This window comes from Dromaius novaehollandiae, chromosome 4, assembly GCF_036370855.1.
Source record: "Dromaius novaehollandiae isolate bDroNov1 chromosome 4, bDroNov1.hap1, whole genome shotgun sequence".
In the NCBI taxonomy this organism is placed as follows: domain Eukaryota; kingdom Metazoa; phylum Chordata; class Aves; order Casuariiformes; family Dromaiidae; genus Dromaius; species Dromaius novaehollandiae.
In genome coordinates, this window is record NC_088101.1 from 674,896 (window position 1) to 690,159 (window position 15,264).

At 50.4% G+C, this 15,264-nt stretch overlaps 2 protein-coding genes across 2 annotated transcripts in view; one reads left to right on the top strand and one right to left on the bottom strand.

The window, feature by feature from the left end:
- The first annotated feature begins 439 nt into the window (after positions 1-439).
- DUSP4 (dual specificity phosphatase 4) lies at positions 440-6,652 on the top strand. Its single transcript, XM_026110372.2, has 4 exons — positions 440-982; positions 4,372-4,508; positions 4,987-5,206; positions 5,447-6,652. Exons 1-4 carry the CDS (start codon positions 583-585, stop codon positions 5,830-5,832), a joined length of 1,143 nt encoding a protein of 380 aa, XP_025966157.1. The 5' UTR covers positions 440-582; the 3' UTR covers positions 5,833-6,652.
- A 97-nt stretch (positions 6,653-6,749) lies between these two features.
- The window catches only part of TNKS (tankyrase), a 135,885-nt gene continuing 127,370 nt past the window's right edge, over positions 6,750-15,264 (bottom strand). The window contains exons 24-27 of the mRNA XM_026110379.2: positions 15,040-15,145; positions 14,004-14,190; positions 13,076-13,232; positions 6,750-11,882 (exon numbers count right to left, since the gene is read on the bottom strand). Of these exons, the coding sequence (XP_025966164.2) occupies positions 11,796-11,882; positions 13,076-13,232; positions 14,004-14,190; positions 15,040-15,145 (537 nt within the window). The 3' untranslated portion in view covers positions 6,750-11,795. The remainder of the gene's footprint in view (positions 11,883-13,075; positions 13,233-14,003; positions 14,191-15,039; positions 15,146-15,264) is intronic.

Here is a 15,264-nt window from a genome sequence, read left to right on the forward strand (position 1 = left end):
GCTCTAGAGGTTTTAATGGCTGTGCAAGCTAATGAGCCAGGGCATTTGCTGATGGGGAAAGCGTGGTGGTGGCAAATATTTAGTCACAGGAAGCCTGCAGAGCTTTCGGGAGGGCCTGGCTGAATGCTCCCTTGCTGCAGCCAGCCAGCCCGGGGTGAAGGGAGCCAAGAGGCAAGGCTAGGAGAGAGAGGGAGAGAAACGCGCGTGTGAGGGGGGAGGGGAGGGCCGTTGGGGGGGGACACCCCACGCAGGCAGGACGCCCTGGGGCTGCCCCCCTAACCCCCCCCGCGGCCCCGTGGTGACAAAGGCGCAGCGCGGCACCGCCCACCCACCGCTCTCCCTCATTCACAAAAAACAGAGAGAACATGGCCGGCGCGCGGTGAGGGCTTTATGAATGGAGGCGGTGACGTCGCCCGCGCCCGCCCGCCGCGTTCCATTCATGCGGCCCTGGCGCGGCATGAATGGGCGGGGCGGCGGCGGCGCGCGGCGGCCGGGTAGTAAAGGCTCCGCGGCGCGCGCGGAGGTGCGCGAGCGCCGTCGGCAGCGGGCAGCGCGCGGGGCTCCGCTGCCGCCACCACCACCATGGTGGCCACGGAGGGGCTGCGGGAGATGGAGGGCAGCGCGCTGCGGCGGCTGGTGGGCCGCGACGAGGCGGGCTCCGGCGGCGGCGGCCCCGGCCGGTGCCTGGTGCTGGACTGCCGCCCTTTCCTGGCGCACAGCGCCGGCCACATCCGCGGCGCCCTCAACGTGCGCTGCAACACGATCGTGCGGCGGCGGGCCAAGGGCGCCGTCAGCCTGGAGCAGATCCTGCCGGCGGAGGGCGAGGTGCGGGCGCGGCTCCGCGCGGGGCTCTACGCCGCCGTCGTGGTGTACGACGAGCGGAGCCCCCGCGCCGAGGCGCTGCGCGACGACAGCACCGTGGCGCTGGTGGTGCGCGCGCTGCGCCGCGACACGGCGCGCGCCGACATCCGCCTCCTCGCAGGTACCGCGCCGCGCCGCCGGGGGGCGCCCCGCGGGGGGGGGGGGGCAGAAGCCCCGCTGTGGGAGGTGGGGGGGGGGTCAGCCCCGTGGGCGCGGCTGTGGGGCTGGGGGACAACCCCGTGGTATAGAGGGGGTGACCCCCCCCCCCCGTGGCTGTGGAGATGCGGGGCAGCCTCGCGGACACGGCGGTGGGGAGTGCAGAGGAGGTGGGTCCCCTGGGTGCAGCTGTGGGCATGGGGGGCAGCCCCACAGCTGGGGGGAGGGGGGTGACCCCCATGGATATGGCCACAGGCTGAGGGGCATCTGGGGGATGGCTGCAGGGAGCCCGGGGGTCCTCTGCTTTGAACCTCTCTGCTTTGGGTGGTGCTGGGGATGGGGGGCCAACCTCTTGCACCCCTTCCCTGCTCTTTCTTCTCCTGTTTCTCCTCTTCCCTCCGCTGTCCTGTTGGCAGCCGGGAGCCTGTGGAGGTGGATACTCTGTTTGTGGGGTGGCAAGGCCAGTGATGGGGTCCCAGGCGGTTGACAGCCCTCCCATCCACCCTGTGCCAGGGTTGCTGGGATGAATCACGGTCTGAGCCATCGTGGGCTTAAGCGAGGGCTGGGGTAGGCCCCACAGTCCTGCCTGCGAGCCCTGGGGTGGGGAGGGGGGCTGGCATTTAGACCCCTGGCTGTGAGGGGGCCAAACACCATGACCTGGGCCAGGTGGGTGAGGGGAGACTTACCCTCCCCTGACCCCCCAACTTGGTTCAGGTTCATCCCCAGCCTGATGGCATAGAGCAGATATCTGGTCCCGTATGCAAAACCCAGTGTTGTGCCAACATCCCCTTGCAGGAGGGAGAAGCCCCTGGGACGGATCTGTGTTGCTTTTGGTACCACAGCAGCAGTCAGGGCTTTTCCCTCTCTCCCTTAATGCTCTCAGCATTGGCATGTATTAAATGAAATGCTGTGAACAATGAGAGCGGCTGGTCCCGAGAATTGCTGTGAGATTATTCAGGGGAGGGGGATGCTCAGCTGGGGCGCCTGGAGGAGCTGTGCATTGCTTTTTGTTTACAGCCAGCGAGTTAATTTATTCCTCCGTTTACTTACAGCAGGGGTGAGGCTGCATATGCACAGAGTAGCAAATCCATTAACAGGCTGGATAGATGGAGGAGCTAGTGTTTTTGTTGCACTAGTTACAGTAAAACCAGCAGGAGCTGTTGCAAGGATGTGATATGGCGCACTGCTGAGGGAACGCCGGTATAGCGAGGGCTTGCTCGGGAACGTATGTCGGGTCCTTTGCTGTGAGCCATCATAGGGCTGGGAGCTGCGTGTGTGGCAGGGAATAGTTTTGCTTCAAGGATGGCTTGTGTCAGTTCAGTGTTTCTGATGCCCCCGTGGTTCTTGGGGGATGTTATTTTGGGTCTCCAACCCTTTGTTTTTACTTTTTTACAGAACAGATCTTGGTTATTTTGAGGCACAGGCTCTTAGAGGCCCAGTCGCAGCAGTAGGAACCTCTCAGGTGCTTACCGCTTGAGCTACTAAAATGATTTGTCACTCTGATTTCAGGAGAGCCTTGCTAACCCAGCTCTGTGCCTAGCCAAGCTCAGTCTTGTTGGGTTCAGCTCATGATGAAGGCCCAGATCCGTCGTGCACATACTACAGAACCACCAGGTCCCCAATGCAACAACCCTGCTAGGTGTTGCTCGGTGATGGGCACCCACGTTGTGTGGTCCCTGCATGTGCAGCTGGATACCTTGGGGGCAGAGACAGTGATAGGGAACAGCTGAAAAGGAATTGCACAGTGCGAATCCTCACCTGGAGGCTCTTCTGCAAAGGCAGTGGGTGCATGTTTGAAACCTGGGTGCTGGTGGAAGGATGGATGAGGCAGCTGAGTGCGGTGGTCCTTTGCTAAGCAGGCGTCAGGAGAACTGGTGAGAAATGCAGAGAAGAAACACCTTTGACTTGTTGAAAGTGTCACTTGACCCTTCCATGGGGGACGCTCACCTCCCTGCATGCCCCTGTCAGGGTGATGCCATGGCTGCTGAAGTAGGATCTGGTGGATCCAAGGATTTTAAGGTCAGACCTCCTGGAGAAAATGCCTAGTGGGAACACTTGGTTTTGGGGGCTTCTCCAAACATGGTTGGCAGGACTGGAAAGGGATGGCAAGCCCTGGAAATGCAGTTTCTACAAACTGCCCTGTACATTTGGGAGGAGCAATGCAAATTGTCATATCCATTTTCCTGCTTTTGGGACCGGCCTTTCCTTATGGAGGTGGGAGAAACCATGACCCACTAAATAAAAGCTACTGAGATGCTGGCATCCATCTCTAGCTGCCTAGGGATTCCCGGGCTGCTTTGCTGGATGTGCTAGAATCTGGCTGAGAACTGATTCTCACTTCCACTGGTCTTTTGAGCATCCAGCCTCATTCAGGGCAGTCTCAGAGCTAAGGCTGGCTAAGGAAATAGTGTGTTTGCTCTGAAAAGCCCAAATTTGCAGGCTTGGGTCCTGCAGTTGGGTGAGTCTTCAACAACTATCCTGGGAGGCAGGGCTCAGTCTAGCTAGATTCCTGCAGCCATAGTGAAAATACCTGATTTCTGTTAGTTTTAAGGCTCAAGGTCAGACTCTACAAGGACATCAGGGTTGCTGATTTGATCTGAATGAGAGCAGAAAATCTCCCCAGAGGTGATTATTTGCAGCTGGCCTTGCAGTTTCCCTGTCCTAAGAAACCGATGGGTAGCAGCTCAGTTTTGCATGCCATTTGGAAGATCTGAAGTCACCTCTGCTCTTTCCTGGGGTGCTCGCCTCCCGGTTTGACTCGCAACCGTGTCCTTGGGAGGCAACGGATGCCTCCTTGATCCAGAGAGCTGCTTTGCTGAGGGGTACCACCATACCTGGCTGCTGCTGGGTCAAGCTGGGATGGTCAAACTGGGAAACTAGGAGACCTTTGCAGCAGGAGGGGGAATTTGGGCATCAAACTGCTCATGGCCTGGGAGCAGCTTTTCCTGTTGAGGTAGGGAGATGCTGGCAACAAATCCTTTCTCCATCGTCCCAGAGGTTTTGGTCCCACCTTGGGAAACCTACTTTGGTTTTGGTCCCACCTTGGGAAACCTACTTTGGTTTTGGTCTGGGGTTTTTGGCTTGGCTGCTTGTTGCAGGCTAAGCCCTGGAGCAGAGGCTGGGGGCAACCAAGAGCGCTGCAGAGCTGTGGTCCTTGGGGATGGCCAGGCCCCAGGGGTCCCCCCCTCTTTTCCGGGAGCCCAGTCCTTCACCCCAGAGCAGGAGGCTGCTCTCCATCACCGTAGCATCACCTAGTGGCGAAGCAGGCGCTGAGACACGCCAGCTCAGGCTGTGCCGTTCCTGTGGTGCGGTGACCCCCGTCCTTGGCTGACGCTCTGGCTTCTCTCCTTGCAGGGGGCTATGAGCGGTTCTCCTCAGAGTACCCTGAATTCTGCGCCAAAACCAAGTCGCTGAGCAGTGGGTCGCCCCCCACCAGTGCTGAACCCTTGGATCTGGGCTGCAGTTCCTGTGGGACCCCACTGCACGACCAGGTAGGTCCACAAGCCCTCGGTGCGGTGGCTTTGCCCACTCCAAAATCACCTTCTCATGTTGCAGCCCAGCGCTGGTGGAGCGTCTTCACATCCCTGCCCCAGGCGAGACCCACTTGCCTGTGCAGCCAGAGCCCTGCTCCCCTTTCCTCTTGTGGGAAAGCGTGGCGGTGCTCTCCCCAGGGAGCAATGAGCCCAAACCCTGTTCATCATCCCCATCTGCTCCTGAACGTGATGCTGGGCTGGGGCAGAGGTGCGAGTTGGATCAGACCCAAGAGCACCACCCCCGGGCGCTGCTGCCTCTTTGCCCTCTGGGGCTCAAAGAGGAGGTATCTGGAATGGGCTTAACAGCTCAGAAAAGGTGGCCTGTGCTTGCTCTCTAGGAATCAGGGTTATCCTGCGCTGCTTGGGGCCTCCAGTCTGGTTTTTGCACGTCCTGCCTACCGCTGTCCTGTGCTCACCTCAGCTCCTCTCTTAACAGGGCGGACCAGTGGAAATCCTTCCGTTCCTCTACCTTGGCAGCGCCTACCATGCTGCTCGGCGGGACATGCTAGATGCACTGGGCATCACGGCCCTGCTGAACGTCTCCTCCGACTGCCCCAACCACTTTGAGGGACACTACCAGTACAAGTGCATCCCTGTGGAGGATAACCACAAAGCCGACATCAGCTCCTGGTTCATGGAGGCAATTGAGTACATTGGTGAGTGCTTGCTCAAGAGAGGCTGTGTCTGTGCATTTCTTACTCATCTGGGGGGAGAAGGTCCTGCCTGAAGATCTGGTGCCATCAGTTCAGAGGGGACCGGGAGGGCTCAGCAGAGTCCAGGTCACTCATTGCACTGGTGGGTGGTCAGCCATCGCCTCCGGTTTTGGCCATGGGTTGTGTTTCACTGGAAGGGTGCTGTGCGGCTGGTCTCATGTCTTGTCCCCTGTTGCCCTCCAGACTCAGTGAAGGAGTGCTGTGGCCGGGTCCTGGTCCACTGCCAGGCCGGCATCTCCCGTTCGGCCACCATCTGCCTGGCCTACCTGATGATGAAGAAGCGCGTGAAGCTGGAGGAGGCCTTCGAGTTTGTCAAGCAGCGCCGGAGTATCATCTCCCCCAACTTCAGCTTCATGGGGCAGCTACTGCAGTTTGAGTCGCAGGTCTTGGCCACCTCGTGTGCGGCGGAGGCTGCCAGCCCCTCGGGGACACTGCGGGAGCGGGGCAAGGCCACCTCCACCCCCACCTCCCAGTTTGTCTTCAGCTTCCCAGTTTCCGTGGGGGTCCACGCCACCCCCAGCAGCCTCCCGTACCTGCACAGCCCCATCACCACGTCACCCAGCTGTTAGCTCAGGGGCCGGGACCAGCCAGGCGGACGGTGCCAAGCAGGGAGAGGGCAGGTGGGCACAGAGCCCCGTGATGTTAAGCAATAGTGGCGGACACTGCCATTCACCCTGGACTCCACGTGGGTCTTTTTCGTAGAGAAATTTCTTACCTCATTTTTTTTTTTTTTAAACTTTATGGAAAAGTTAAGCAGGAAAGTTGTGGAAGCCGCAAACCCTGACATTGCCCAGGCTCTGGTTAGGGGGAGGAAAAATAGAAGAACACTGGTTTTCCCCAAGTGCCTGGTCTAAAATCTCTGTCCGCTCCTACTTGTTTTTACTTTAAGAAAAGGAGAAAAAAAAATCTAACACCACCTTTCTCTTCCCCACTTCTGCCTCCTGCCTCCTTTGAGTTTTAACAGGGGTTGAAAAGGGAGCAAATGGTATTCATTAAGCACTGCTTTTCCCCCTCACGCAGGAGGTGTTGCGGGGTGTGCGTGGTGCTGGGGATGCTTATCCAAGCTGGTTAACGCTGACCAACACGCATGCTGCAGGCAACCTCAGGGCGAGCAAGACGGGTGGCACGTGCTGGAGCTGGCACTGCTTGAGCCCAGTCCCAGGGCAAGAGCAGCCTCCACTCCCCAGCCCCCAGTCTGATGCAAGATGCTGGTTTGTGTGGCTGATGTACATATGAATGGTTTTATTTTATTATTGTTTCAGTTATGTGTGTTTTTTGTTTGTTTTTCTTTTTTTTTTTTTTTAGAAATCAACTTTTTATTTATTGCTGGGGTGGGGTGGGGGGAGAACAAACTGTTTGGAGAAAACAAAAATAAAACAGTTTTCAACAGTTGTGGCTGGAGCAGGTTTGTCCTAAGGCCAAGACGGGAGATGGAAGTCTCTTTCCAAGAGGACTAGTTTGTGCAAACACTCAGCTTTCACAGGGCAGCTGTTAAAAATGTGTTTATTGAATTTTAAACTATTACAAGTATTGCAGATCAGACATTTAGCCAAGCACATTTATAGATCAAACTCAGTTGTTACAGAGATGTTACCTAAAGTCCATCGTGTAGGTAGGCTGAGAACCTGCCCATCATCTTCTTGTAGAGAGTGGGTAGAGGAAGAAATAAACAAACAATACCCCAGCTCCAAGTAAGGGGCAACCAAGAGAGGAAATGCACAGGGCTAGTTATGAAGACAAGTTATTTAAAAAAAAAAAAAAAAAAAAAAAAAAAAAAAAAAAAAAAAAAAAAAAACCACCTCTAACCCAGGTCCATTGCCATTTGGGTTGGCAGAGAAAGCAATCAGAAATTAAGACGCACAAGCTCACACAACTGTGGCACAGAAAAATCCCCATTTCAATTTCCAAAGCTGAAGCAAGTTCTGCAGATGTTAGGAAGAAACACTGTCAAAATTACCTTGTAATACATAAAGAGTCTAATCAAACTACATTAGTAATTAACTTAATGGAACCAACACTTAAAATTGCCACCAACAGGTTCAGTAAGACAGAAATAGACATATCAAAACGAGTCAGATAACGCAACCTGACAGGCGTACACGTTCACATAATGGGAAAGGCATGTGTTTCCCTTGTTCCCTACTGACTCCTGGGTTCTTTCACCTTGCTTTGTAATTTTTAACGTGCATATGCAGTCTCCGATCCTGTAGGTTTCGCACCTACCATGTGTTCGAATTCGTGGGAGCACTGCGGCTCCATCACTGCACGCGTCCTGCTTCTCTGAACGATGTGGAGAGCGTGCTCGCGACCCTGCCAAACCCATCACCCCTGATCATCAGCAGATTCACATCTGCGAAAGGTTCCCAAGCTGCTCGCTGCCTGGGGCTCGAAGCGAATCTGTACGGCCCCAGCTCTTCCCCAGCAGAGCTGCAGCATAGCTTAAAACGCCTCAAACTCACAGTGGAGGAGTCTCCTTTTGGATTTCTGAGCTAGATTATATGGGTCCAAGCAATAAGGAAAGGAAGAAATCCCATTAAAAAAAAATTTACATGCTTCCTGACCTTCTGACAATGATTAGCAATGACTCAAACTAATCTGCCTGATTTCCATCTGGGACCCTTCTTTTTTTTCCCCCTTCATCTCTCGAACAAATCTGCTCCTGGGTAATTTTTGTTAGCAGTCCCATGGGCAAATTCTAGGTATTGCACGCACTGTGCAGGAAGTCCGACTTCACTACAGGGATTCAGGGGACTTTTTGAGACGATTTGCCACTGTTTACAACTTCCAAATAGCTTCACGGGTGGCACGGTGTCAGGAACCCACGATAAATATTTCCAGCAGACCACGCAGTGGCATGACATGTTAGCATCCCTCAACACTTCGCACATCCATGGGAAGCAGGGGTCTCCTCCGTCTACTGCTACCACCAGCAGTAGGTTTCTAGGCCTAAGGAAGTGTCCTGCTCCAGCTTCATACACCGTACACCTTTTCTGCCTCTGCTGCCCACCAAAGCCAGCACTGCAGAACGCTTTGGGAGACTTTCTTTTTGCTTCAGTGCAGAATTTCATTTTTGACTCTCCTGTTACCAACAAGTATAAAAGCCTGCGGGCCAAATAAATTCGGGTTGTGTAATGCAATGGGATTTGATCACATCACGTGCAAACATTTGAAATGGAGAGAGGTTAGAAAAACACAATGCTCATTCCTGGGACTTCAGCATAACAGTGGCTGCAAAGTGCTGAAACCGGTACAGGATGTTTGTAACAGTCTCCATGGAGCTGGGATCAAAATAGACCGGCAGATAAAAATAAAGATGAGGAAGTAAGATGCACCTCATTAAGGTGCTGCACTCTTTCTGTTTTTAATGCTAAAAGAAGTTTTGTTGATGGCCTCAGACTGCAACATCACTCTCCACCAGGTACCGAATTCATCTGTCTCCCTGAAACAATTTGAGCAACAGAGCGCCAGACCCTCCCTCCCTTTGCTACATGGTGAAGTTTCCTTCCGTTTTAGTCTGTTGAGGTCCTGTTGCAAACTGCACGGACGTCTCATGCGCTGCCACTTCAAGGGAAACTAATAAAAGTCACCAGGCCTGCAAGACAACTGTCCCTTTCCCCAGCGGGTTCAGCCTGTTCCTGCAGCCTCAATTCCTACCTTGCCTCCGTTGCCGACCCGAGTTCAGGCAACGCCGCAAACGAGCATCCCGTTATCAGGGGACGGCCCTTCTGGGGAAGGCACGAGGCCCCCCGCGTCCCGTCCTCTAGAATCAGGAGGCAGCAAACTGTCCCCGTCGCTTAAAGCAGCAGCGGCTGCATTGCAGCAGCTTGCCCAGTTACGGCTCTCCCGCCAAGCGCCGACCAGCTCTTTCGCGGGCAGCCTGGATGCCGATGGGCAGATCCTCACTTTGACGGAACTGCGGAAAGAGTTACGACAACACCGATCAGCACACGCTATTCCCGCAGGGGCCTCTCAGACCCGCGGGGCACTGCCCCGCGTCCAGCCACGAGCAGCTGGGGGCTCACATCGCTACGAGACAAAACCCGCTGCAAAACCATCTCCGCACGCGGCACCTTCACCCTGCGCTGAACATCATGTACGTCAACGCTGGCAGGTCAGAGATACCAGACCGCATTTGTATCCTCCAGGAGTTTGGGGCTCCAGAAGAAATACGGACTGGCCGTTGGGTCAATCAGCACACACGAAAACAACACGTGACAACAGAACCAGGCACAGGCTTGGGCAGGGGGGTTGTTTTTCGGTTTGTTGTTTTTGAAAGATGTAAAGCTTCTCAGCTTGCACACCCACGCTAACCATTTTGCTCACCTAAGCAGCACAACTGTTTTACCATTTAAAACTATGTCTAATGGGGACGGCGAGTAATACTCATGTTCACAGCTATCCAAAACTCTAGTGGAGATAGGCACATTTCCCCATACACACACACTGTTATTAACTAAATTAAAAACCAACCCCAAACTTAAATGATGAATACAAAATTTTCAAGTCTAGTGGTGATCCTTGCAACCCTAACACTATTAAACAAGTAGCCAAAATACAAGCACCCAATTTTATCTAGGAAATTTGATCAAAAGGACAACTAGGCTAGAGCCTGGCTTGGACTTCGAAGCTACATATTCAATCAGGTCACAAAACGAAGCGAGAATCTTATGTCCAGCACCGGCTCAAGAAAAACAAAACCCAAAGTTCAAGATCTGTCGGACTATTGCTATTTCTAAGGTTTTCTTTAGAGATATTACAGAAAGATGATGTGCAGGTAAGCCAGTTTGCATCAAATGACTGATTTTACTGTTGGTGAAATTCCTCTCTGAGAATAACTTGTTTCAACATCAATGTCCTAATGCTAAAAACGAAAAGCTCTTCAGGTTGGTTTGTTTTGTCCAGACCTTCCGTCGGTTTTCTCCAAGCACATCTCACTTGCAGGGACCAAATATTTTTATAAACTACAAGCAGCACTATTCTGTTGTTCCCTTGCTTTCGAGGGACAAAAACTGAATGCATGAATTGGATCATCAGCTATTTAACACTGCTGGTTGCTAGGAAAATGTGCAGTCTGCTCAAAGGAGCATTTTTTTCCTCCAGTTGTTACACGCTGAACAGTGAAGTGCATCTTGTGGTACTGACAGTTTAAAAGAAATCTTAACACAGCTTGATTTTCAACCTTCTTCTCTTCTCTTGAGGTTGTAAAAACAATTCAAAAAGGAAATCAATTTCTACTTTTTGTATATCCTCCATAAGGGTGACTTCTGAAATTGTTTGATGCGGTGCTATGCAACACTTAAAAACAACTCTCTCCTCCCCAGCAAAATAAACCTAGGACCTTTACAGGGAAGGGGATTAAGGTGAATAAATCCTCGTTTTGTTCACTGGTACACCTGCGAATAGATCCACTCCAGAACTGATCTTTTTTTTTTTTTTAAAGTTTGTTTCCATCAAAATGTAAAAGAGTTTTAAAAAACGATTATTTTTGTAAATCACTTAAACCCTTCCATTGTGTGTCACACATGAAAATGTGACAGGAAACCACTGCAACACGCTCTCCCTCACCAGTTTGAGACCCATTTGCCGGCTCTCACGTTATGGAGGAACAGGACCCAGATACACCCTTGCGTATGCAGTCTTCCAATTTTTCACCAGCTTCCTTGCAGCTAAAGCACAAGCCTCAGTAACCGGAGAACATTTCACAAACTGCATGTACCTACCAGGAGCCTTATAAAATGCTTATTTAGAGATGCCAGCAGAGGGCATTGACCTGCTTTATGAAGTTTTTCCAAGCACGAGAGCTGGTTTCACACTTGTGAACACTTCCCAGGGCTTTCCCCAGAAAACTCACGCAGACAAAGCAGCGAACTGACATAAGATTCATTTCCGCTTTGAAGTTACACTCTTAGTATCGCTCGCTCAGAGGTGTGCAAAAACCCCCTACACCAAAGAACTGGACCTAGCCCCTTCTCAGATGAAATTCATATTGCATTGTTAACAATTTTAGTCAACTTGACTTTGTGCAAAATATCTTTAAGAAGGTTCTGGCTCAACTTCAGAATACAAAAGGAGAATAAATAATTGACTAAGATCTCTTGAAAACATAAAATGAATGGTGCATGCTGAAAAGAAAATGATGGGTATAATGCAATTTATCTGCAAATAAAATAACTGGACCAGTAGTGTCTGAAATTGTAACGTGCGAGATGGCATTGATAAAGATTTGTGTTTCCACAACAACGTTCCCAAAGTCTAGGTCAAAGCAATGTTGTTCTATACACAGTAACCGCAGAGTAAGAGCCTGAGATATGTTATTAAAAGGCAGTCCCTTGTAAACTTTCCTCGAAAGGAACAGTAGCCATTGAGTATGCAAGAGTTACTCATATAGTATTCATCAAGGGAGCAATGCTTTATAAAAGACATACAGCTTATTTCCAGATTTTTAGGAATTTTATAGGATACTGATTTTCTGAAACACACATCCACCCAGTCCAAGATTGAAGTCACATCCCTCTTCACTGCCCTGTAGTCACTAGGTCTTTTGCTCTGCTGCTGTTGCTGTCTGTGCGGGAGCTTCTGGTTTCACAATCTGGTACGTAATTAGATATTCTGGGTATGCCTGAAAGTAAGTCAAGAAAAAAACAAAAAAACAAAAAAAAAATGCTTTATGCAAGGGTACACTAGGCAAGTTCACATTTTTTTGATTTTGTTACACGATGACCAGGACGGACAGTGCAAAGATGCAGCACCCTGTGTTCACAAAAAAAAAAAGCAGATTTCGAACCTAGCCAGCGCTTGGTGCTGAAAACAGTGGGCTCTGCTTGATTCAGTTAATACAGAGGGGCTGAAGTTTCTACACGTTCAAAAAATGAATCTAGTCTAGAATTCTCGGTAGAAAGGCATTTCTTTCATGCAGGCACTGTCAGAAGGGATGTGCGAAAGGAACTCGCAATGCAGTTACTCTCCTTGTTAGCTAATCCTACACATCAGTTACTACCCCTAAGTTATTCAAAAATCTCAGAGCACTGATGTAGTCTGTAGCCCTAAATGCTGACTTGTCAAGTGACCTGCAAATGCCTCCCACTGGATACAAAGAACAAATTTTTTGCTCTGAGAATAATTAAGCAAAGGAACAAGTTGCCAAGAGAGGCTGTGAAACTCCATACTCAGAGGTCTTCAAGACCTGCCTGGTCAAAGCACTCAGCAACCTAGCCCAAAATCAGTATGAACAGGACGTTGTCCTAGATGAGCTCCCAAGGCTGCTTTGAACCCGAATTCATGTGATGATCTTGAAGCCATCCAGACTACCGAGCAAGCCACTTTTCTAAAGCAAGAGTCTTTGCTGAGTTATTCAGGTTACAAATCAGCTCCTGAAGATGGCTGTGCTACTTCAGATGACATTTAAGGGTACTCTTCAGCAGAGAGGGCCATTACTACTGCCTCGAATCTACAGGGAAAATGGTCAGAATTTGCATTACCTGCCACAAGAGTTTCACAAATGCCAGTGCTCTTGCTACTGCAGTAACGCCAGTAAAATGCAATGGGAGAATTGGTGCCTCCTGAGGGAAATGGCATCTCTTAAAAGGCTCTAGTCCTGCTCAGGAGGACATAGGCAATTCTGCATGCTGCGTATCAGTGGAAAGGAGTGGCATTTGCTGGCTTGATGCAGTTCCCGGTCCGTTTTTGCATTTAGAGGGAAAAATCTGAGCAATTCCGATTAGCACAGCGCACCAGGCATGGCAACCACTTGCATCCCCTCTCCATTTCCAAGATCTGCCCTTCCCTAATCCCAGGCCTCGCTAACCCACCTACCTGCTCTCCTCTGTAGATAACGTATTCAGCATACGCAAGTCCATTCACACTTGGTCTGCCAATGACAGAATGGTGCCCTGGAGGGGCATGAGCCATTTTCATTGTACTGAACTGCAGAAAGGATTTTCCAAGGGTCACTCTGCAGAAAAGCATTTGTCTAAAAGGAAAACAAGAAAACATCATGTTAAAATATCTTGCCAGGAGTCGTATGCTTCCAGAGTGATTTCAGACTTCTGAGCTGATTTCGTTACAATTTATTTCTCTAGACTTCTTGAAGAAATAGTTTTAGAAACTAGTTCTAAGGTTGTTCTGAACCCTTCATAAAAATCCTCTCTCTTGACGTGCAGAAAGGAAAATATGCACTTTGCTTAGCCCTTACATGGAGGTCTGCTCTAGCTCATTTTATACGGAGTTGTTCTAAGAAGGTGAAACTCTCTTTACGTTCCAACCAGCAGGAAAAGGACAAGTGTCAAAGTGCAAAAAGCAAATCCATCTAGTCCAGTGCTAAACAAAGCTGTGATTAAGTCCTCTTCACCAGCTCCAGAATTACCTGAGCTGCAGCCCAACACTGTACTGCTGATCTCCATCTTGCACCACAGTTTTGTGCTGAGAGAGCCTGGAGTTTAACTACCATTTTCCTCTGACTTAGTTTTCAAACTTGCTATTTCGAGCCTCTCTCCTGAGCCATAATTCTTATTGATTTATACTCACCGTATGCTTAGTGTCTAGCTGTAATTTTTGACCTTCCTGTGGGACTTGCTGCGTTCCTATCCCTTTTTGTTCAGCCTAGACAAACTGTGAAAACTGCATTTTTCCTGCCATGACCAAGCTCAAGTGGCTAGTCTTTCCCTGTAATTCACCCTGTGCCAGGATCATAAAAAACCAGGACGGTAGGAATTACCTACAGGGAATTCTGCTGGACACATACCTGTGGCAGATATAACAGGACCTGTCTTTGTGCGTGGGACAGCCCGTCCCTCCCCCTATGCCATAAACATATTGATTGCTTTTTGAGGAGTTCTCGGCAAAGTAAATTCCAGCTCCAAACATTCCTCCAATGTATGCATGTCTTTCATCAAATCCCTTGTGAATGATGGCATTAATGAAAGGAGAGCCTAGAACAGGACGAAACAAAAGGATGTGTTGTCACACACACTTGTTCAGCTCTATAGTAAGGCAGGAGTCCATGTCAAGGGGAGCTTGTCTGCCTTAAATAGACCATTAAATACCAGAAAGTGTGCTCAATCAGCTGGAAGGAGGTGATACCCGGCAGGATGCAGTGATGTGTGGGATTTATCATTATATACCAAGATCCCACGTATGACTCATATTTCTTACTCATTTCACAGATCTCATTAAATGGCTTTTCCCCCACTCACATTTCATTGCAACTAAGCTTGTCAATGCACACCTTCTCCAGCAGTCAGGACTGGTTAAAATGGGGCATGATAACAGGACAAACATCCCCCCAAACAATTTCCTACACGAAATCATAGAAGGATCTAGGCCAGAAGGACCCTCAGGCAGCTGTCACTCACAGGAGTTTCTGGACACATCTAGAGAGCACCTCGCTGAAACCTGCGGTTGGCTTTGACTCCTTTCCCTGATGGCTGCCTGAGGTGCCAGGGAATATTGTCTCTACTGTGCGCTGCTCCCCTCTTTTCAGATGATACCCTGTCTTTCTCACAGTCATGTAACATCTCCCAGTAGCCACGAGCAGCACTACTGAAAATGGCTGAGATGAGCCTTCGCAGATAAACTTCTTTTTTTACATTTTGTATCTAGTGCAGCTTTTTGGATTGCAGTAGCCACACAGACCACCTGCACCACCACCCTGCCCCCACGGTTCTAGCGTAGAAATGCAATTACAGCACAGGATGATGAACACAGCGACATTAACTGTCTGTGGGTTTCTTTTTTTGTTTTTAAATACCAGAGCACAGAAATAGAGATCACTTCCTCACCATGAAACAACATGCGCTCATTGTGATGATTATGATTCTCCTCCGAAACCTCCTTCTGTCTGTGGCAGAATCTCTCCCGCAGCTTCTTGTTCACAACCTTTTGAATCTGCAGTGGTACAACAGGCCCAAGCACACAATTTAGTTGAAATAATATAGCTTCATAGAGCTTGCAGAAATCCTTAGATGGAAGATAACAGTAAGACACACGAATGGTTTAAAAAAAAA

Bases quoted from the DNA above. Each gene is read 5' to 3' on its own strand.
- DUSP4 (XM_026110372.2), top strand. From the start codon at position 583: ATGGTGGCCACGGAGGGGCTGCGGGAGATGGAGGGCAGCGCGCTGCGG. The intron at 983-4,371 runs GTACCGCGCCGC...CTCTCCTTGCAG, and splicing joins CGACATCCGCCTCCTCGCAG to GGGGCTATGAGCGGTTCTCC. The intron at 4,509-4,986 runs GTAGGTCCACAA...CTCTCTTAACAG, and splicing joins GGACCCCACTGCACGACCAG to GGCGGACCAGTGGAAATCCT.